General features: G+C 45.8%; 1 protein-coding gene across 3 annotated transcripts in view; it reads right to left on the reverse strand.

The window, feature by feature from the left end:
* Nucleotides 1-23,963, reverse strand: part of MRRF (mitochondrial ribosome recycling factor) — a 51,874-nt gene that overhangs the window by 16,019 nt on the left and 11,892 nt on the right. For all 3 annotated transcript variants that reach the window (XM_066367271.1, XM_066367270.1, XM_066367272.1), the window contains exons 4-5: nucleotides 23,274-23,392; nucleotides 17,001-17,092 (exon numbers count right to left, since the gene is read on the reverse strand). In XM_066367271.1, coding sequence (XP_066223368.1) covers nucleotides 17,001-17,092; nucleotides 23,274-23,392 — 211 coding nt within the window. The remainder of the gene's footprint in view (nucleotides 1-17,000; nucleotides 17,093-23,273; nucleotides 23,393-23,963) is intronic.

Here is a 23,963-nt window from a genome sequence, read left to right on the forward strand (position 1 = left end):
ACGAACAAAAAACCAGCACCTTTGCCTTTCAGAGTTACTGTGAGATTAGATGAGATAATACATGGAAAGTATATAGTACGAAGCTTCATAGAAAATAAACAATCAGAAAACGTAAACTGCCTTTGTTACAATTGTTCACGTTTTGTCAACCAGTGAGGCATCTTCAAATAATGAAAAGTTTATTCATAGAGGTTTTTACCAACAGAGAAATGGTAGGGCAAACAATCTATGCTTCAGTAAGATAACTCTTTGAGATCTGCCTAGTTATTTAACATCTCATACACATTTTAAAATATAATTGCTCCCAGCATATAGCCGTGCAATTCTTTTTTTTTTCAGCATCCATTCATTCATTCATTCATTCATGCTATAGCTACTTACCGGGTACCTCTTATGTGCCAACCACTGTGTCAGATACTAGGGATCTAGCAACAAACACACCTGAGTTTACAGTCTGGCAAGGAAGGCAATCACTAAACAAACACATGCACAATCCATCAATACGTTACAGTCATGATAAGCACAATAGAGACATATAGAGTTCCATGACAATCACTAGCAGGGGAAGGGAGTCTGACTAGTGTCTCCTGGTGGGACTCCAGGAACTAAGTGGAGATGGTTAAGCTGAGTGATATTTAAGTTGGGGAGGAAAGAGTGGCAGGGCGAGGGGACGGTCACTCCCACCTGACGGAATGGCCTCTGAAAAGCAGGGGCACTCTTCCATGAGCGGAGTCTCCTGAGAGACTGAGAAAAGGCAGTGTGGCTGCGGAGTGACACGCAGCGAGGAGAAGGACTGTCCCAAGTGAGGCGGCTGGTGAGGCTGGCACAGGCCAGACTCCATACACGGGCCCTTCAGCATCATCCCGAGTCTCAGCAGCCCCATCGGCGGATAAAAGATACACAGTGTGGTACACACAGTCAGGGGAGCATAAAAGATACACAGTGTGGTACACACAGTCAGGGGAGCATAAAAGATACACAGTGTGGTACACACAGTCAGGGGAGCATAAAAGATACACAGTGTGGTACACACAGTCAGGGGAGCAGTATTCAGCCTTGAAAAGGAAGCTCCGATTCATGCTTCAACACCCTACAATGCACTTAGTAGGGACCCGGGGGATCAGGCAGCTGAGGAGTCCTTCAATGAATATAGTTTCAGTTTTGCGAGATGAAAGAGTTCCGGAGACCAGTTGCACAACAATGTGAATGTACTTAATTCCACTTAATGGTACATTTAAAAATGACTAAAATGGCAAAAATTGTATGTATCTTACCACAATTTGAAAAAGGGGTGAGGGGGAGAGTCTTGGTAGACTGTTCCTAAGAACAACACAGAATACCACAGCTGTTTGGGTGAGACAGAGGAAACATGGTCGCATTTGTACTTTGTGTAGACAGCAATATACAAACCAGACCCAAGCACGAGGCAGAAGTCTGCCCAGGAGCCCCCGGGTGGGCGGGCGGGGGGGGGGGGGGGAGCTCGGGACCCACCCCGTAGGAGCTTCTTGGCGGGTGACGAAGACAGCAGCCTTTTCCGCCAGGGTCAGAGAGCCTCCTAGCATAAGGCAGGGGTTCTTCTGGCTGAGCGGGCAAGGTCACACTTTGTTTGCACAAACTCCACCAGGCAGGTCTTCCAGTAACATCCTGGATGGGGGCCTTCCTGCAAAATTCCTTGAGCATGTTCCCACAAACAATAAGCAGAGGGCATGCCCTGCTGGTGACACACAGCAGAGAATCCCACTGACTGTAAAGCTACTTCCTATTGTTTCAGCGAGGACAGGGCACGCGTACAAAGCCACTCACCAGGTGTGTATCGGAGGAAGCTATGCTCAGTGCAGGCACTTACAGTAAAAACCTGTTATAATTTGTCAGTGCTTGACAACAGAAGGATCTTTGGTCATTTAGAGGAGACTTGAAAGCCAGGAAGACCTAAGTGGGAGTCCTAGCTCTGCCACTTGTTAGCTTCAGAACTGTAAGCATGCTCTCAACGTCTCCCCACTCAGTCTCCTCATATACAAAATGGGAGTAAGAATGTCACTAGGAGAGCAGAGGCAAGGATTACATGAAATGACGGTGACAAGGGCTTGACACCCGGCCAGTGTGCATGCACGACAGAGGCTCAGTTCAGGGTGGCTGTGTTCCCAGCTGTAATACGGTCTCCAGGACTTGGGGACAACAGGATGTGAGTGGAGAGGGACAGAATGGTCCATGGGATCTAGCCACTGTTGAGTGGGTGGTGAGCAGAGAGGGAGAGTGGGGACAGAGAGCGGCGGGCGGCGGGGGAGTGGGGGGCTCCAGTTCTGCCCAGCAGCTGTGGGGTGCAGGCTGGGGGAGAAGGATGCCGCCCCTCCAGGACCGGCCCATCCGACTCGGACAGCTCCACGAAGAGAAACCGCGCGTGCTCACTGGGCTTCAGGGAGACTCCCTGCTAGGAGCATCAGCCCCGCAGGCAGCAGCGGATTCATGCCTGGCTTTGTTTGCTGGTGGGCGCTGCCCAGTGTCTTGGGGCCGCTGGCCTGAGGAAATGTTTTTGTTTGTGTAGCCCAGCCAGACTTCCTATGCTTCTAGGTACACAATTCCCCCCTCCTCTCGCCTCACACCCCACCCCCCTCTGCCTCACAGGCTGCCTACGTACCCTAATGTCTCAGAAAGACAGCAAGTGTCCTTTTAGTCCAAAGGAAGCCATACGTGTACTGTGAAAGGAATTCTGCCACCAGCAGAAACTTCAGTTCTCTCTGGGGACACACTGATTTCAAAGGACTGTCCTGTGACTGGGGCCTGTGAGCCCAGACATATCCTGAAACACAGAGAGGAGGTTCAGCTCCCAACTCTCAGCTGAGACCTTGATTAAGTCACACCTTCTCCTTCTTCATCACCCCAGAAATCTAGGAATAAGTGGAGGCGGCTCTTGGCTCAGCTCCAAAGTACAGGCAAAGAGCAGGGGGACAGGGACCAAGGCAGACTAGATGTCCTGCCCAGAGGCAGATAAAGGTCGGTTGAGGCCCCGGGCGCAGAAGAAAATATTAGATCCCTTACGTTAGAAAAAAGTGTAAATTTGGGGGTTTGCGGGGCCCTTCAGAAGTCGGGGCCCAGGGCGCATGCCCGGTGTGCCCACCGTTAGGTCAGCCTCTGGTCCTGCCCTAGCTCTGCCACCTACAAAGCGTGTGGTGACTGTGGACGATGAACTTTTCCTCTCTGACCCTCAAAGAGGGGCTTCTACTGAAGCATTTAGGAGAACAGTCTCTGAGCCAGACTGCTGGGGCCCGGGGCCCCCAGCTCTATCATTTCTTAGCTGTATGGCCCTGGGCAAGTAACGTTACCTCTTTGCCTTAGTTTTCCCATCTGTCCAGTGGATATAATACTATTAACTGAGTGCGATTGTTATAAAAATTAAGAGTTACTAAATGTGCTAGCACGTGGTGATGTGCTCAGTAAACATCTTCTCTCTTTATTTCCTCCAATTGTCAAATGGCGATGGCAGGGGATAAATGTTACCTTTCTCCCACACAGTTAGTGTGAGGACCAAATGAGGGATGTGATGGTAAAGAACTTCACATCTGTAGGTAGTACTTTAAAGCTGTTTATCATATTAGTAATAAAAATACTAGTGATGTGTCCTGTTGAGAGAAAGGACAGCATAGTGGCTACAAGCCCAGGCTCTGAGAAAGACGGCCTGTTCTTCCACTTACTAACCGTGTGACATCGGGCACACAGAACTCCATTTCCCTGTGACTCAGTTTCTTCATCTGTAATAGGGATAATAACATACCTTCCTCCAAAAACTATTGTGAATATATTAGTTAATATACAAATAGCACCTGCAACAGCAGTGGGCATGTAGTGTAGGGAGTGCTCACGGTCTTTGATCCCGTCAACACTACTTGAAGTATTGCATACTTAGGACCTGTTCCAGGGGCCAGGGATACAACTTATATATATGAACACCAGCTTTTATACATATATATATATGTGTGTGTGTGTGTGTGTGTGTGTGTGTATATATATATATATATGAACAAAAGTTACAAAGCTCTCGCTAGTCACATTCTAGTGAAGGACACAGAGAGTAAACAAGTAAATATATAAAATGATACATAAGTGCCATAAAGACAAGAAAGCAAAACAGGGAGATGAGGAGGGACCTTATTGTCACAGTAAAGGCCCACGTAGACCTGCCTAGATATCTGACCCGAGGTCACCTGCTCCCCTTCAGTAATGGCATGTGCAGGGCTCTTCCCATGGGCCAGCTCTGAGCTGATGCGCTCTGTCTGCACACATTAATTCAGTGAATCTTCACAACACTCCCAGGCCATCAGTGGTATTATTGCCTGGGCTTTACAACTGGAAAACCGAAGCTCGGATGGAGGGAGTAGCTGCCCAAGGCCATACAGGTTGCTGGTAGACCTGGGATTTGAGCCCAGGGCAGCCTGACTCCTGAATTCAGGCTCCTCTTGTTGTTGCCAGACTACTCTAAGCAGCTATTCTTACCAGTGGTGGTAACAAGAATATGGTCTGACATTAAGTTCTGCTTAGATATATGGCTCGTTACTACTCCTCCAGCTGCCCTACGAGTCCAAGGGCAGTGGGGAGAAAGGAGAAAGGGAATCTGCAGAAAACTACAAGGGACTAGGGACCTGACCCATAGCTGTCAATTGCCAGGTTCTGCAAAGAGATGCAGGACACAAAGGGCGGAGAGCAGAGGAGGAGCCCGTCCCTGTGGGTGTCGCTTTGTGTGGTGTTGGTGGCAACTTTCCCCTCAGCCTCTGCTTCACTCTTGACTCCTGATTGCCCCTTCTTGTGTGTTTAACCCAGAACATCAGTGCTGGGAAGGAGTCCCCATTCCACAGACTTGGGACCTGAACTAGTAAGACGTGCTTCCAGAAAGCCACAGGCCAGGTGGAAAGCAACACTGAGGAGAAGGCAGGCGTCCCACACTGCAAGGAGGCGCGCCCAAGCCTGGCCGGCCCTGGGACACAGCTCGCGAAAAGCACGGCCCTGTGTGCCGAGCAGGCGTGGGAATGAATGGCTGGAAGGGCAGCTGCATTTGCTCAAATGCAGTTTGTGGCTGCCCAGCCCAAGTTAAATCACTAGGCCTTCTTCTCTGATTTCTTTTTTCCTTTCAAGAGGGCCAAAGGTCTGTATGTGTGTGGGTGTCACAAGAAAAGGGAATGTTTCCTGGAATGTGCACATTATACACAAGACCCCTGGCGCAAGATCCACGGGGTGATGCAGCAGTGAGACAGGGAGGCCGCAGAGCTGGGAGGAGGCAGGGTCCAGGTCAGCATCCCAAGGAGCAATGTGATCATGTGCCAAGAACGGGGGCTTCAGAAACAGGCAGATTTGACTTGAAGAATGACTCTTCCCATTACTAATCTGTGACCTTGAGCAACTTACTTACACTGATCCCCAGTTTCCGCATCTGTATTGTACCCATCTCAAAGGGAATGTCTCTGCAGCCACAGAAACAATGAGATCACCACGAAGAGATGTGCACAAGATACCTTTATGCAAAAAGAAGCAGGTTGTTATACTGCAGATATTTAACCCCATTTATGTAAATTATGATTGGATATGCATTTTTTTTAAATATGGAAGGATATATACTACATTTATCAACAGTTACTTCTGGGAAGAATACTTGGAGAAGAGTAAACAGTTTTATTTTTCTATAGGATTTGAATTTTTGCAGTGTGTATTCTTTTTACGATGAAAAAGAGAGAGATGAAAATTATATATCTGTTAAGATTCTAGTAACCAGAACTCTTACAAGTCAACAAAAGGACAAACAACCCATTTTAAAAAATGAGTGAAGGACTTGGATATTTTTGAAAGATCTACACATGGGCATGGCCATTTGGCAAACAAATGCAGGAAAACATGCTCAATATCGTCAGTCAATACGGAAATGTAAATCAGAACTCTAGGGAGATACCACATCATACCCACTAAGATGGTAGTAATAATAATAATAATAATAATAATAATAAGTGTTGGCAAGGAGATGGAGAAATTGGAAGCCTTATGGAAGAAATGTGAAATGTGCAGACCCTGTGGAAAAGTCTGGCAGATCCTCAAAAAGTTAACAGAGTAATCATACAATCAGCGACCCTGCTCATGTGTATAGGCTCAAGAGAACTGAAAACATGTTTACACAAAAACTCCTGCAATAATGTTCATATCAGCATTATTCACAATAGACAGAAAGTGGCAACAACCCCAATGCCCCTCAATTTATGAAAGAATAAACAAAATGTGGTCTAGCCACAATGTCAATCATTTGGCAATAAAAAGGAATAAAGTACTGATACATGCTGCAGTGTGTGACACTTAAAGACATTAAGGGAAGTGAAAAGCCAGTCACAAAAGGCCACATACTGTGTGACCCCCTGTGTGCGAAGTGTTCAGAACAGGGAGTCTGCAGAGCCCGAAAGCAGATCGGCAGATCAGCAGTTGCCTATAGCCACGGGGAGCAGGGTGGCCCTAAAGTGAAAAGGGACTGCTGGTGGGCCCAGGGTTTCTTTGTGGGATGATAAAAAATGGCCCCAAATGCTATACTTTCAACAGGTGAATTATATCTTAATAAAGCTGTTAAAACTTCCACAAGCCCCTCTGGTCCTCCGCACTGCGTGGGACCCCTCTCCTCGAAGGCAAGCTTACTGCCGGCCAGCTGCCGGGGCTCCCTGCTCCCGGGACACTCAGCAGTCACCACGCAGGAAAGGTCACCGGGCACTCAGGAACAGCAACTAACTTGCTAAAAACAATTAAAAACATAATATTGTCTCTCATTTATTAAATATCTTTCTCTTATTCAAGGGTGTCTTATTCAGCGGCTCTCCCTGTCTACTGCTCCGTCCTCCCCTTTATCCTTCACAGGAGTTTCTCCCAGTAACTCTTAACAAAAGTAAATGTTGCTGTTATCCCGTTTTAGAGATGAGAAAACTGAGACAGTGTTGAAAGAACCAGCCTCAGGTTACATCACTCTCTGAGGGGTAAGGGGTGTTCTAGTTTTTCTGACTGGGACCTCAGCCCCTCTGGCCCCACTCCCGGCTCTCCCTGGCTCTCCCTGGCATTAAGGCAGCGGCCCTTGTGTTCAACTCAGCCTGGGACCACCCGATCCTGCTGACCTGGCTTGCTCTGCCGGGAAAAACCTCGTCAACAGCCATGAGAAACTGTACGTGTCTATGTATATGGTGGGAAAAACACTTAAGAAAGAATTTGGTTTAGGAGAACTGTAGCTCGGCTCTTAACCATTACCTGTGCAACTCCCTGGTCCAATCCTGAGTGGAATTCTCCATCCTGCTGTCACCTAGGAACAAGGTCTGAGAGAAGGAGCCTAGTCCAGGCATAAGGTCTATCATCCAAGACAATCCCTGAAGGAAGAGTGGGAGATGATGACGATGCCAATGAGCCAACTATTGGGGGGCCTTGGGAGCAGGTCAGGGGGCCGAGGGCGTCTAGAAGAGGCAAGGTCCCTCGGCCTCACCAGACAGAGCAAATCCCCTTCCCCAGGCAGGACCAGTCATCAGACTTTCTTATTTGGAAGATACCTTCCAGGAGGTCTTGTTCACCATCATTCATATTCAAAGAACAAACCAAGTACTCATTAACAATCAAACTACAGTGTTCCTAGCAACTTAAATTCCAAGATAATTACAACATAATAACTCAACTCCTCCCACCCCTAACATTGAGGCAAAGACGGGGGAAATGAACATGGGAGGGAGTTGGTGAGGAAGAGAGGGAAAGAGTGTTAAAGGCTAAAAAAGATGAACCAGTAAACAGAAATAAAGTATCATTGTTTTACTCCCAAATAATCAGATAAAGGATGTTTCTAAGAACTCCTTAACCAGGAGAATTAGATAACAACAAATACTATACAATAAAGGAATTAGTATTTTTTTTTTTTTGTATTTTTCCGAAGCTGGAAACGGAGAGAGACAGTCAGACAGACTCCCGCATGCGCCCGACCCGGATCCACCTGGCACGCCCACCAGGGGCGATGCTCTGCCCACCAGGGAGCGATGCTCTGCCCCTCCGGGGCATTGCTCTGCCGTGACCAGAGCCACTCTGGCGCCTGGGGCAGAGGCCAAGGAGCCATCCCCAGTGCCCAGGCCATCCTTGCTCCAATGGAGCCTTTGCTGCGGGAGGGGAAGAGAGAGACAGAGAGGAAGGAGGGGGGTAGGGGTGGAGAAGCAAATGGGCACTTCTCCTATGTGCCCTGGCCGGAAATCGAACCCGTGTCCCCCACACACCAGGCCGACGCTCTACCGCTGAGCCAACCGGCCAGGGCCAAGGAATTAGTATTTATTAAGTACCTATGACATACCAGGCTTCATAGCAGGCATCTCATATATAATATCTCATGACTTCTGAAAGCCATAAAAATTATTCCCATTTTACAGATAAGGAGACTGAGGCTTCAAAAAATTAAGCAACTTGCTTCACATCACTGCAGTGAGCACAGCCCCTGGGCTGCTGCTAGCCAATGACCACAACCTCTAATGGGCAGTCTTTGCCAGGAACGCCCATCAGCCTGGCTGACCCTCAGAGGAGCACCGCAGCATGAGTCTCCTTCTCCCCAGCCTTCTTCTCCTTTCTTCACTGGTGGCAGACCTGCACCTTGTCTCTCTCACGGGGCTTTCCTCCAGTGAGTCTCCTGCACATCCGATTCTGTCCCGGCACCTGCCTCTCCGAGGACCCAAGCTGCCGTGCCCAGAGCGTGACAGAAGAGGGATCTGAACCTAGGTCTGTCTAACCCAGGCGTGGCCAACAGTTTTTGCCCCCGGGCCAGATTAGAAAGAAAACTTTTTTCACGGGCCGGACGAAATATTAAAATTAAAAAATGTTAAATACAAAAATGATTCGTTTAAGTAAACAAAATTTTATTATGTAATTTGTTTATAAATAGTACAACAAATTAACAAAAAGACTAATGTGATGTGTTGAAGCGCTTTGCATCGCCTATTATTTTTTTAATATCCGGCTCTATATTTGTAGTAGCTACTCTTAACACAGCCTCCAAATGTAAATCATTCAATCTTGATCTTGTACTTTTATTTAGATTCATTAAAGAAAAAGTTTGTTCACAAATATAAGTTGAGCTGAAGATTACTGAAGATATCATAGTTTACGTATAACGATTTAAAAGTACCACTTATTTCATTTCCACAGTGCGTCGTGAGGAGATTATTATAAATTTAATCGCGGGCCGCATAAACTCATTACGCGGGCCGCATCTGGCCCGCAGGCCGTATGTTGGCCATGCCAGGTCTAACCCCAAAGCCCTTGCGCTTTTCTTTCCACTGAGAGGTTAGTTGGTAAAGAAACCAGGCTGCTAAGTCCAATGATCAAGTCTCAGACCTTCTCTTCTTGACCCATCAGTGTAGCTGATGATCCCTCCTCTTTGGTACACTTTACTTGATCCCAGGACCTCATGCCCTCCTAGTTCCCAGCCACATATGCTCAGTCTCCTTTGCTGGTTCATCCTCCTCCTTCTGACCCATAAACCTTGAAGGAGTATCCAGGTCTGCTGGGTTTGCGGACTGCAAATCTTGGAACTTGTCAGCCTCTATGAGCCAGTTCCTTATAATAAATCTCTATTTTACACTCAGTTGCCTGTTTCTCTGAAGAACCCTGACTAATGACAAAGACCCGACATGACTTTGGCCTCCTTATTTCATTCTGGCTTCCTCTCCTGTTTCTCTCCCCTCCATTGCTCTACCACAGCCACATGAGCACTCTTGCTGTTCCCTGACTATCCCAGGCAGACTCCCACCTCAGGGCCTTTGCACTTGCTGCTTCCTCTGCCCTAATGCGGGACTAAGGCATAGTTCTCTCTCACACATCCCCAGTTCTCTGCTCAAATATTGCCTTCTCCCTAAAGCCTTCTATGAACACACTACTTAGAATTAAAGCACCCCCACTACCTCCATGCAAGACGTCCTAGATTTCTTTTCACTGACTTTTTATCCACAGAGAGAAAAATATGACCATCTAACACACACAGTGTAAGTGTCTGTTACTGTCCATCTCCCAGTAGAAGTTCTACAGGGGCAGAGCTTCCTATGGCTTGTTCACTGCTTATCTGTCTAAAACTATGCCTTACACATAGTATGTGCTCAAAAATATCTGTTGAATAAACTTATTAACATCCTAGAAGTTTCAAATTTCAGCATAAAAATTTTATATTCTCATAAAAGCAGTTAAGGCTCACGCCACCATGGTCTCAGCCCATCTGTTCACAGATGCATACATTTCTTATACAACTAAAAAAAAAAAGGATTGAAGTTATTGCCTAGGGCCAGAAGGGGATTGAGGACTGATTTGTAATGGGGAACAGGGGTACTTTTGGGGTGACTGTTCTGTATCTTGATTGAGGTAGTGGTTACAGGGACACATATTTTTCAAAAATCATCATCATATACACTTGAAATGGGTTCATTTTTCTATGTAAGTTATACATCAATAAAGTTGATTAAAAACAAACCAACACATTATATTCCAGACTGCCTGTCACACCAAAAAAATGGTACACAAACAAATTCATTTGTAGGCTCTCCTGATTTCAGCTTTGGAAATTCTGTTCCACATGGTTTGAACTGATATTTAATTACATTTTAAAATTTTGCTTGACTTACTAGCTACATGAACTTGAGCAAGTTATTTAACCTCCCCTGGGCACACTTAGCGGATATATAGGATAATGGAATCAAGTGAGGTGAATAATATCGCTTAGGGCCTAAAATACAGTTCACTCAGTAAATGGTCACTTTCTTTAACATTATTACGGCCACGTATAAGCTTGGAGAGCCATTCACATATCAATGGGCTTTCCTAAGAGAGTGATGTCAAATTGGGCCTGATGACCACTGGTAGGGTCACTGAGTGTGTCGCAGATGGTAGGCTGGCCCTAAAATGTCCCCGTCTCTAAGAAGCATGGCAACCTGCAGCACACTGTCGCAAATAAGCCCCGAGCCCATCAGCAGCAGTGGCTACACCAAGGCCCCACGGCCGTCTCCTTCTTCCCCAACTGCAGTCCCCTCTCCACCACTTCTCATTCCCAGCAGAACAGGAACTGCCTCAGAAAACCCTTATAACACTGTTAGTAAAAGAGCAAAAATTTAAAACAACCAAGATATTCAACAACTGAGAACCAGGTGATGCTACCTATGAAATGCAAACACTATGCATCCTTTAAAGAGTGGGAAGAACTCCCATCAGAGAAAGCAATGATACATTGTTAAGTAAACAAAAAAAAGTACAGAACAGTATGTATAATATAATCCCATATCATTACAAGAAAAACAGAGGAGATACAGACATGTGTTTAAATTTGCATAGAAGAAGATCTAGAAAATCAAGGTGCTAAAAGGAGTTCCCTATGGAGAATAGAAGGGGGTTATTTTCATTTTGCATTTATTTTCCTTAAAATAAAACCAATGCAGACATAGAAAAACAATAATGAAAGAAGAGGACAATCAAGGAAGGTGGCCACCTCGGTAGAGAATGAGTCAATCACATGACTTATTTTTTCGGTGAGTTCAGGATTCCTTACACGTTTATTTAAAATCAGACATGAACTCAGTCTTTTCAAACCAAAGCAGCCGCATCCTACTTTGCACGGCTTTCTCACTGATATTTGGTAACACAATAAGGGAGTGTGTGTTTGCTTATTTAGGGGCATAATGAAGATGTAAATAGAGTGGAGGCAAAAATCTGTCCTGGTCAAAGGATACTCCTGCTCAAAACTTTCCAGGGTCCTTGATTTAAGAGATAAGAGCAGGAAAGAAAAAGCAGTACAAAGACCAGAGTTTGAATCCCGATGTGCCAGTCAGTAGCTACGGACACTGGGCAGTAACTTCTGTGAGCGTCAGCTCTCTGGCCAATCAGATGGGCGTAAGGAGAGTCCCCTGACCCTACAGCAGTGCTGTGAGATGCTGGAGAGAAACTGGGGAGCGTCCGCACAGCACCACCAGGCACTACAACTCCCGTGGGGGCGGTTGATAAATAGCACCCCAAATTCAACTACATAAGATTTCAGTCTACGGTCAAAGAATCCATCCAGGTGACTGACTTCTCTGAATGAAAGAACTCTGGCCAGGGAGGAAAGTAAGGCCTGCACGTTGCCAGTGGGCACGGACATGACCCAGAGCTTCTGAGGCTCCACGGTGGGTATCTCATTGAGGAGGGCCAGGGAAAGAGGCACACAGCCTCTGCAGCTGGGTCCCCAGGCCGTGAACGGAGGACTTGGTGGTAAGGCCTCTGCCGGCCCCAAGCCCGACCTCTTGACTTAGGGTTTATCTTCCCCCTCCTTCCCCCAAGGATCAGAGGCAGACGGTAGTAGGAGGCACATACTCAGCAGACTAATTTTAAATGAGAAGAAGCGAAGGAGCGTGATGAGGGTGAAGCACCATCTGAGATCTGTGGAGACTGAAAATACAGCTTAGCTCCGGGCATCCAGAATTAAGGCAGAAAAACAAACTCGCAGACTATCATTAGGCAGAGGGAGAATCATGATCAATCAGGAAAGGCAAGTTTTCCTAGATCTAAACTCAACATGATATAATCAGAAACGGACCCTAGGAGGCCGCGCTCCCATCCCCTCCCACCCCCCAAACTCGAAACATGAGCCCTGGTGTGAGTTTCCTCCCACAGCCTTGCAGCTTTCCAGCTGTGTGAGCTGCAGCCAACGCCTCACCTCTCTGAATCTCAGTGTCCTCATCCTTAACAGGAAATGATGGTCCTACATACTTATAGTATCTGAAAGGGAGTGATGGAACATTTGCTAGCATTAAGTGGGTGCTTGCTAGACATCAGAAACATCTCACTGAATCTCCCAATAACTGTATAAGGCAAGTCCTATAAATATTTTACAGACGAGCTCTCCAAGACTCACAGAGGTGGAGACAGTTGCCATTGTCACACAGCTATAAAGCAGATGAGCCAGAACTCATTTCATGCTTCTGTGTTACCAAGGCACAAGTTTAACTGTACCTGTCCCCTTCCCCTGTACATGTCAAGCACAGTTCCTGGCACACAGTAGGTACTCAACATATTAGTTCCCTTCCTAATCCTTCCTTTTCTCCTAAAGGGTGTATTATATACATATATATGTGTATATGTGTGTGTCTACATATATATATGTATAATTCAAAGAGTACTAAAAGAATATTAGTATCTTATATTTATATAGCTTCTTTCCTTAAAGAGATCATACTACTTAACCTGTTTTCTCTGCTAAGCCTACCAAACCTCTGCCTATCATTATTACTTTACTTATTTTACAAATAAGGAACCAGAAAGCAGCAAGCTGCGAGGGTGACATGCCCAGAATCAAATGGAAGTCACTGCCAAAACCAAATATAAACCGTGGTCCTTTTTTCATCTAAATCAACCTTTATCCTCTCACATGACACAGCCTCCATAATAAAGAACAGATCATTCATTTTTTATCTGGAAAACTACCAAACGTACAATTCAGTAAGGGGCCTCATGACCTTACCACCTTGTCAAAGGGAAGAAAGTGTATAAAAAATGAGGTTTGCAGGAGCAGACGGTTTTGGTCCGTCAACTTTCTCTTGGATTACGCCCATTAGCTAACATAAAATAATGTAAAATATAATGTAACAGAGCCCCTTGTCTTTGGAGATTCAAGTTAAGCTCACTGATCTTTCAAACGCATATACGCCGCACCAAGGGCGACTGTTAAGTCCTGTGGGGCTACACATTATGTGAACTGGATCTTTGAAAGAAAAATATGATACACAATCAGGCCATTCTAAGAGGAAGTGAAGCCAGCAATGAGCAGTTAGCAGTGTAAATTCACAGCCTCACAGAATTCTGGAGCTCCACGAGGGACCTGGCAGACACGGAGAGGAGCCCCTTCAGCTGGTAGATGAGCAAACCGAGGCTCAGCGAGGTGAAGGGGCTCTTCCAGGGTCTCACCGACAGGGGAGCAAGAACTACAAAATAAACCTGCTGACCACTATCTATGCCACTTGCAGATTTTGCTTCTAATGTACATGAGGACATTAGCACTTTCCAGAATTACACACCTACATGTGATCTTGGGCAAGTCCCTTAAATTCTCTGAATTCAGATTCTTTCATCTATAAACTGTGGGTCTAACAAGTTTCACAAGGAAGCCACGGGCAATGTAAACAAAGGGTCTGGTATAGCCAATGCGTTTCAAGAAGGCAAACATCAGGTCTGTACATCTCCAGCATCTGGCCCCAAGCCTGGCACATGGGACATCTGCAGAAAATTTGCTGAGCAAATCAGTGAGCTAACCAAGCAAACAGGCACTGGACTTGAACACAGGTCTACCTGATACTTAAACACCAGCCTATATCACTTCAAATGCATATGATTTCAAAGGAGAGTGTTAATTCTAACTTACAGAGAATAACAAGAACATAATGGAATCGGAGGGCCATTTTGGTCATAGAGCAGGAAAACAATTCAGTGGGAAAAGTTCCCAGACTCTAAATTTTGAGATTAGTTCTTGCTGCTAACACAAGGCATCTTGAGGCTTTGAAATCAACTACACCTGGGTTTAGGTCCCACCTACAGGATTAGCTGTGTGCACTCAGAGAGGTTACTTTACCTTTCTGAGCTTGACTTTCCATATCCAGAGGAAAACCTGCCTCAAGGGGCTGTGTGACAAAGGAGGCCATGTGTGTAATGGCTACAGGCTGATGGGTGGCACAGAAGGGCTCTGGAGATGTGTGTACAGGCTACAGGCTGATGGGTGGCACAGAAGGACTCTGGAGATGTGTGTAAAGGCTACAGGCTGATGGGTGGCACAGAAGGGCTCTGGAGTGCAGTTACCCTGGTTTCCCCTTCCAGCTATCTGAACGCTTCATTCACTCCTTTCTCTTAGGTCTGCACTCAATGCCACTTCCTTCCTAAGCCTCCCCGCCCACAGAGACCCCCAGCGCCCTCTGCGCTCCTGCGTGTTCCTCTCCATTCTCCTCATCGTTCGACATCACACTAAGTAGTTCTCTGTTGTTGTGTTTACTGTGCCTGCTCGGCCCCAGGACGGGGGCTTTCTGTTGTTTGTTTTCTTTGCTGCTACATCTCGACAGCCAGGAAAGTACCTGGCATGTGGTTAGTGCTTAATAAATATTTGCTGAATGGTGGGATGAATTAATTTAACACCTACTTGGACCCTGCTATTTGTGAGGCACTGTGTAGGTACAGGGACTTAAAGATAATTAAGAAATGAGATAACAGAAGGAGAAACTAATGCTGCCTGCTAGGGAGTCCGAGCAGGCAAAGCCCCACAGCCCACCTGGACCCCTGCAGTGGCCTCCCAACTACTCTCCTTGTGTCCACTCTGTCCCCCCTACAGTCCACGTGTTCATCAGCAGCCAGAGAGACCCCGAGAAGTCAACATCAGATCGGGTCACTCCTCTGCTGAAATCCTTCCAATGCTTTCCCATTACAGTTAGAGTAACGCCCAGAGTCCTTCCCAGGGCCTGCCCATCAGCCTCTACTCACTAGTCCAACCCCCTCTCCTCACCCTCTCTCCTTCCTTCCCTGATTTCCGGACACACTGGCTTTCTCTTCTTAAACAAGTCAAGGTCTTATCATTTCCTTTTTAATTTTAAAATAAACATACGGTAGCTCCCTCCTTATCTGCAAGGGATATATTCCAAAACCTCCAGTGGATGCCTGAAACTGCAGATAATACCAAGCCCTGTACATACTATGTTTTTTCCTATACTTATAAACTGATAAATACAGAGTTCAATTCATAAATCAGGCACAGTACAGGATTAACAAGTAATAATACAATAGAATTATTATAATATACTGTAATAGAAGTCTCTCTCAAATGTCTAATCACACCGCACTCACCCTTCTTCACAGTCTCACAGAGAGGTGACACATGCTTGCCACAGGTCTTAGCAACCTCAGCATCCAATTTTTTTCTTTCCTTATTGAGTTGAGAACTTCCACCTTTTCAGTTAAAGAAGCACTTCACAGCTTCTCTTTGGCATATCCAAATTACCAGCATCACTACTCCTGCCCTTTGGGACCATTAAGTAAAATAAAGGTGTTTGCACACACTGTGATACCACAACAGTCAACCTGGTCACCCTGACAGCTAAGTGACTAATGGGCAAGCAGCATAAACAGCACGGCCACGCTGGACAGACGGATGACTCGAGTCCCAGGTGGGATGAGGCAGGACAGCCTGAGATTTCATCATGCTGCTCAGAATGACACACAATTTAAAATTTATGAATTGGTCATTTCTGGAATTTTCTATTTAACATTTTTGGACCACAGATGACCATAGATAAAAACTGCTGAAAGCCAAACCATGGGGGGGGGGGGGGGTAATACTATACTACTATACATTTTTATTCATTTAAAACTCTATATATTTACATAGCGAACAATATTCTGTTCTTATGCCTAAAATTCTTCTACAAGCAAGGATCAATGTAAAAATAACTCTTCCGGGAACATGGATTCAAAATTACAAGTATCCAGGTCTTTTCTGAGTTGGAGCCTTTATCCTGGAGTTAGTTCCCTCTGCTAGGAAAGTTCTTCCCTGAGGCTGACCCCTCTTCCCGGTCAGTTCTCAGCAATGGCGCTTCCTTAACGAGCCCTCCCAGGCGCAGGGCATCCCTGCCACCATCACCCTTGGCAAGGCATTCTCCACTGGGTCTCACGGCCTTTTCTTTCCACATAGCGTGTCATGACCTGGAATGACTTTATTTATGTGTCCCACCTTCCCCACCAGAATGTAAATGACATGAGGACAAGGACTCTATCAGGCTGGCTGCTGCATGTCCAGCCCCTAGTACATAGTAGGACTCAATAAAGATTTCTGAATCGGTAAACTGGACCTCAAAAGATACTGGAGTTTGCCAGGATGAGAAGTACAGGTAAAGCATGCTATCGGCCGAACAGGATCACGGGTGCTGGCTTCCCTCCAAAGACAACGGCCCCACTGCATCAAACATGTCAATTGCAGCCAAACTTACTTGGGAATGGGTACCCGAATTAGCGTCCCTTCCATTTCTGGGTTCAGATTCATTCCACTTTCTCTTATAGCCTTGATAGCTGCAGCTGTACACTGAAAACCAGATCAAAAGGTAAACAGAATTAGTAAATAATTATTACCAGATGCAAGCCCTCTGTCGATAACTGGCAACCCATCTTGGCAGAACATGGAAACATTTAGTTCTGTTACCAGTAAGATCAGGAAGTTACATTGGTGTAGAGTGCTTTGATCAAGCAGAATAGCAAACTATGTCCACTCCTGGTACCAGTGTACTGCGGGAGGAAAAAAAGCAAAGAGAAGGAAAAAATAAAAAGAAAACAGCTCTGCTTCTTTGAAAAGATTTCAATGGTTTGAGGCAAGACAGATCAAAACCACAATAAATCCTCCAGGGAGGGGGGCTGGTCTGTGCAAAGATTGGTGTAAAGACAGATGAAAGATTTTATACATTAAAAATTCCAGTTGACATTTTACACTCAAACTATACCAGTGCCGATTTGGAATGAGTAAATAAATTTAACTCATTCATATCTGCACACATGCCGACCTCGCTTGTGCTCTGGAATGAGCAATGGCTCTCTGCTGGCATGTGCTCCTGGAAAGGTAGAATGGTATACTGGCTAGAGCATGGGCTTTGGAGTCAGAAAGATCTCAGTTCAAATCCCAGCTCTGCTTCCCATGTGACCCTGGGCCACAAGCCTGACCTCTCTGAGCCTCCATTTGTAATCTGAGACCACGTGGTACCTACGCCTCAGAGAGGACTGGCCGAGGTAGCGTGAGCATGCATCTTGCTCTGTATTGGCCCACAAGAACACCCAGGGCAGTTATTATATATGTTTAGTATATGAAGGTAAGAACGCACAACACAGCCTGACCAGGCAGTGGCGCAGTGGATAGAGTGTCGGACTGGGATGTGGAGGACCCAGGTTCGAGACCCCAAGGTTGCTAGCTTGAGCACGGGCTCATCTGGTTTGAGCAAAAGCTCACCAGCTTGGACCCAAGGTTGCTGGCTCGAGCAAGGGGTTACTCGGTCTGCTGAAGGCCCACGGTCAAGGCATATATGAGAAAGCAATCAATGAACAACTAAGGTGTCACAACACTCAACGAAAAACTAATGATTGATGCTTCTCATCTCTCCGTTCCTGTCTGTCAGTCCCTGTCTATCCCTCTCTCTGTCTCTGGAGAAAAAAAAAAAAAGAATGCACAACACCCCCAGACAAGCCTGAGTTGATGTCATCACTTCGCTGATGCAATGCTGTCCTGCCCGTCATCCTCCTGGGTCTTCTGACAGTCTTGCTCTCTAGTGTGCCAGGCGGCGCACTGGTATATTGATTTCCCAAAGTGCCTCACCTCAAGCAACATTATAACCACACTTGGTATGCAATCCTAAAGGACAAAAGATAGCAATGTGGAAGAGAGATAACTTTCATTGGCATGATAATGTGGAATTCGTGAAAATTAATCCTCTGACATTTTCCAAAGAATTTTAGGTTTGACCAGAGCCAATCCACATCACTGAGAGTCACAGGGCCAATTCCCAGCCTTGAGCTCCTCCCTGGACTTCTGGTTCAAAAGAATAGGGTTTGTGGCATACCTATTTTACATTTCCCGGAGTTGCTCTGGTTTTTGAGGGAGTGCCCAAAATGCTTATCTATTTCATTTTTAAATAGCCCTAATTCTATAGGGACTTGACGGGTAACCATAAGGTCAAAAGATAGACTAGAACTTCCAAATGCAGATGAATCATTTCCTTGGGAGGCTGTACAGAGAATCTAACAGTGTGGCCACTGCCTGAAACAGTAAGTTGTTCAAATGGTACCTTTGACCACAGACTGTTGGGAGCTGGAAGGGACCCATGCCACAACCAAGTGTAACCCCTTCCTTATAGACACAGGGGCCTACCGGACAAGGTCACGTCCCTCAGCACAAATGGTCTTCCCAGAGAGCCGAGCGCCGTGGAGTGAGGACCTCACCCACTCTACTTCTGCCTACTGGTGGAGTTAAGAGGAGACACGAGCTCCTCAGCTCTTAGTACAGTCATGTCACTTGGTCTGTATATTTTTTCCAGAACCCCTAGCTCAATGTATATAGTAATTGTAGCACAGGGAATTTGATATTTTTTTAAATAGCTAAAAATAATTTGAAATTAGGTCTGGTGTATTAAGGGTATGGCCAAGGTAAATAGCTAGATAAAGATATGAAATATTCTTCTGCGAGACAACTGCCATTTTCCTAAATAAAATGAAACATACATTTTCTAAAGCTAACAATAATGGGAGAATCCCCACGTTGAGGAGGTGGCCTGATCTCAGGTCGCCCTGTCCTCCTTTTCTGATGCTTCTCACTGAATGACTGCTCACCCACTGTGGTAACCTCCTGCCTCCACCCCTTCCCTTTCACTGGGGAGCCCAACTGTCTCCATACAACCTTCCCTGGTGGGAACAGGAGCAGCTACTGCTGCTGTCACGCTGACCAGTCACTACGTCTCAATATTTACACCCTCCCAATACAAGGCTCAGTGCCAGGCACATGTTCAGTGCTCAGTACAAGCTTGCTGAGTGAGTACGTTAGTAAACTGACTCAGATCTATTAGAAAAACTCATCTCCTTACTTTCATTTCTTCTATAAAAACCCCCTAAAACAGTGGGCCCCAACCCCCGGGCCGTGGACTGGTACCAGTCCGTGGGCCATTTGGTACCGGTCTGCAGAGAAAGAATAAATAACTTACATTATTTTTGTTTTATTTATATTTAGGTCTGAACAATGTTTTATTTTTTAAAAATGACCAGATTCCCTCTGTTACATCCATCTAAGACTCACTCTTGACGCTTATCTCGGTCACGTGACACATTTATCCGTCCCACCCTAAAGGCCGGTCTGTGAAAATATTTTCTGACATTAAACTGGTCCATGGCCCAAAAAAGGTTGGGGACCACTGCTCTAAAACCTTATTTTGTACTTTACTTGTTCTGTGTCCTTTCATATGCAGAAAAATGTAAATCAGGAGAGGTTTCATTTTGCAAAGAAACCTACTAGAAGAGGTAATCCTAAAATATTCTAAATATGTGTATTCTAGTTTGACATGCAGGATGCAGAAACTTGCGGAATTACAGTCATTTTCCCAACATGACTTCAGAACTACTTGTGGTTCAGATAAAAAGGCATATATTTCTGTTGCATTTCAATCTTTTATCTTAGCCTCTGTCCCCGCACTGAAGGGATGCTCACCAGTACCGCAGGGCAAATAGGCTGTCCTCAAACCGTAACTGGTTGTGGCTGCCTGGAGTATAGTGCTGAGAAAGATCACAGACCCCATCTGAGGTCAGGCAGGAAAAAATGCTGTCATCAATTAGCAACGTCTGCTATTGCCATTCTTAAATTAATCTATGCAAAGGACAAACGATGACAAAACTTTTGTAGACAGGTAAACACGTCCTTGACCCTTTGGGTTCAAGTCAGCTTTGTTAGTATCATTTCAGTTACTGGCCTTCCATTTTCTTTATATCCCAAAGAGTCCCTAGAATGTAAGGTCAGTGGAAGCAGGAACTTTGTCTTAATCATCAGTGAATTCTGACACCTCAAATAAAACCTAATAACTTGCAGAGACTCAAAAAATATTTGTTGCATTAATGAATGAATGGTAAAAGGAGCAAAGCTTTAGTGTCAAAGAGATCGATGTTCAAAAAACCTTGGTTCTATCACAACCATGTGAACCTGGGGGAGATATTTTATGTCACTGAGCCTCAGTTTTCTCATCTGTAAAATGGAACCAATAACACTTCATTTTAGGGAGGATCTGTGTTGATCACGTGAAACAAAGCATGAGAAAGTAGCGCCCGGCAACACTGAATACACAATCGCTTTCTTCCTTCCACAGGGCAGTAACGGAGCCGGCAGATTTTTTTTTCATTTGCCTTGTTCAAATCGTGCTGTGGTTTTTTTAACTCCCTTTTTTTCTTTCCCATCATTAACTCTAGCTGCAGGCAAGTTTATGGGAAGCAGCAACTATGTGTATCATTCATCAAGCCGGACACATGTTAAACAAATGCAACACAGTTTTCTGTCTTCAATGCATTTGAAAAGATTATGCATGTAAATCTGCATCATGTCACCACAGCATGACACAGAAATGCACAGGTTCAGAAAGAAAGCCAGCCGTAAGTGAAACGGAGAGAAGTTACATAAACACAGAGAGGATTAGCTCAGCATTTTGAAGCAATGAACCTGGGCACTCTATGAACAGCTTCTAAAGTGGAGGAAGGAAATGTTTAGTTAAGACTATTTGTTTAATGTATACACCAGATGAGATAAAGGAATTCAAAAGACAATGTAACTCACACTTCCTCATTCTGTCCTTGTAAAGAGCCTCTTTACTAAGATGCTTGTAAAGGTTGCTTTCCTCCCCCCCCCCCCCACCCCCTTCAAAACCCACAGAATTTCAACTTGGAGAAATGGCAAAGATGCTCTGGTTGAAAAATGAAGATATACTCCAACTTCCTAAGAAAAAATTAGGCTGTTAATACCTCCTCCTGCCTCATAAAATGCGCTGGTGGCCAATCGGGTGCTTCTTCTGTGAATGCCATTTGCTATTTAATAACAGAAGTGGCTGGCTCTGAACAGCAATCTGCCTGATGAGGTCTTCAAGCTGTGTAATTAGGAGGCTATTCCCTAAATTGGCCTGCGGGGCCTGTGGGATTAGATGAAGCAGGCAGAGAGACTTCAGCAGTTCAGAGGGAGCCAGGAAGGGAGAAGAGGTGACAGTTTCCTATCCGTCCATTTCTCAGCTCCTCAGTAACACCAGGAACCGGAGCCTCCCTTCCATCAACCTAACAACAAGTATTCCTCCGTTTGAGAAAAATTCACTGACATTTTCCATGTGCCAGGTGCTGTTTTGGGTGCTCAACACAATGAACAAGTTAGATATGATTCCTATATTCCAGGTTTGCCATCTATATGGCAATTAGCTGGGCAAGAGTGTTCCAAGCAAAGGAAAGAGCACATGCAAAGCCCTGAGGATGCAGAGGGTGTGGTGCGTTTGAGGAACTGAAAGACCAGAGTGGCTACGTGGTGTGCAAGGATGGCAGTGGCACAGGACTGGCGACACTGGGACACACAGGCAGGGACATATCACACAAAGCCTTCTAAGCCCCAGTCATCTTTTCCTAAAGACTATTTGACATCATTGATAAATGTAAAGTATGGGAATGACATAATCCGACATATATTTTTAAAACTTCACTCTGGCTGCAGTATGGAGAACGGAATGGGGGAGTGTGGCTGGCACGTTAGCGACAAGAGCCCTCTGATTTGAAAGTGATCATAGCAAGGGTTTTCCTCACTTATACCTCTGAACCAGCAGGTTCACTTTGGTCTATGTCTTTGGAACAGATACACTAAAAGAGACAATTGGAACAGCAAGGGCCTTCAAATTCCTTCATCTCGCATTAACAGATGAGGAAACGGAGGCCCAGAGAGTGAAGCAACGTCAAACAGCCAGCTAGTAGTAGAGAGGGGACCGCGTTCCGGGTCCTCTAGTCTAGGACTCCCAATACAGGCCAATTCCCACGAGACCAATAAGGAAAAGCCCACTATCTTCCTCCACTAGACCCCAAGGTTGCGATGATCTAATGCACCCTACCTTTCACCCTTGGAAGCACTGAGCTCTGTGTGCTAGTCTGCAGAGCTCAGTCCAGTCTGAAAAGAACGTGACTTCCTGGAGGATCTGCTCAAATACTAATGCAGAGGACACACTGATGTGTGTGTATTTCTTTTTCTCACAATCTTAAAAAATAAAGTGAGTTAGTGATCACTATGTAACAAGGATCTCACATAAAAATCTGGCTGCTTCTGGAAATGAAAATTGCAATACCTGGTAATCCTGGTACCAGGCCTACATGTTTGCCTGGCAGTGATCAGCAGGAACTGGGCAGAGGTGGCTCCCTTCAGACAGGCCACAGGCGCTCCAGTTTCCCACAGTCCCCTGCTGGCCAAGCTCCAATCACTGCATCACCACTACTATGCCTCTTAGATGAGGCCTATTTCAGTATTCAAAGTACCAGTACTGGCCTGGTTTGCATTTAATGGGAAAGAAATTTAGAAATGGGAGAGAATTTTCCCTTACCTGTAAGTTCCCTTTACTATGTCTTCTCTACTGTTGCATCCCAACCTGGAGGGGATACTTGTTCCTGACGTGACCCAGCCACCTCCATTCCAAAAGCAGCCATGAAGAAGGGCCCTTCTAGAGAAGCCACCTTACCTCTGGGAAGCTGGCCATATTCACCAAAATCAGCTGTGGTGACTTCATGGAGATCTGGCCAATCTGGTTCAAAGGAAGCTTCTCATCAGCAGTTACCACGGTAATGTGATCAAGGGACCCTAAAAAAAAATTACAGGGTCTTAGCATTCAGAAGGACCTTAGTAGCTCCATACCTAAGTCCTTATCTAATTTAGCTTTAACTAATATTAAGAGTCCCTTATGGCCCTGGCCGGTTGGCTCAGTGGTAGAGCGTTGGCCTGGCGTGCAGAAGTCCCGGGTTCGATTCCCGGCCAGGGCACACAGGAGAGGCGCCCATCTGCTTCTCCACCCTCCCCCTCTCCTTCCTCTCTGTCTCTCTCTTCCCCTCCCGCAGCGAGGCTCCATTGGAGCAAGAATGGCCTGGGCGCTGGGGATGGCTCCTTGGCCTCTGCCCCAGGCACTAGAGTGGCTCTGGTTGCAACAGAGCGACGCCCCGGAGGGGCAGAGCATCGCCCCCTGGTGGGCAGAGCGTCGCCCCCTGGTGGGCGTGCCGGGTGGATCCCAGTCGGGTGCATGCGGGAGTCTGTCTGACTGTCTCTCCCCGTTTCCAGCTTCGGAAAAATACAAAAAAAAAAAAAGAGTTCCTTATCAATATGGCAAGGCCATTCAAGGGGCTTTAATAGGAACAACAACATCGTGTAAAAGAGCTTT

This window comes from Saccopteryx leptura, chromosome 2 (genome assembly GCF_036850995.1).
Source record: "Saccopteryx leptura isolate mSacLep1 chromosome 2, mSacLep1_pri_phased_curated, whole genome shotgun sequence".
In the NCBI taxonomy this organism is placed as follows: Eukaryota; Metazoa; Chordata; class Mammalia; order Chiroptera; family Emballonuridae; genus Saccopteryx; species Saccopteryx leptura.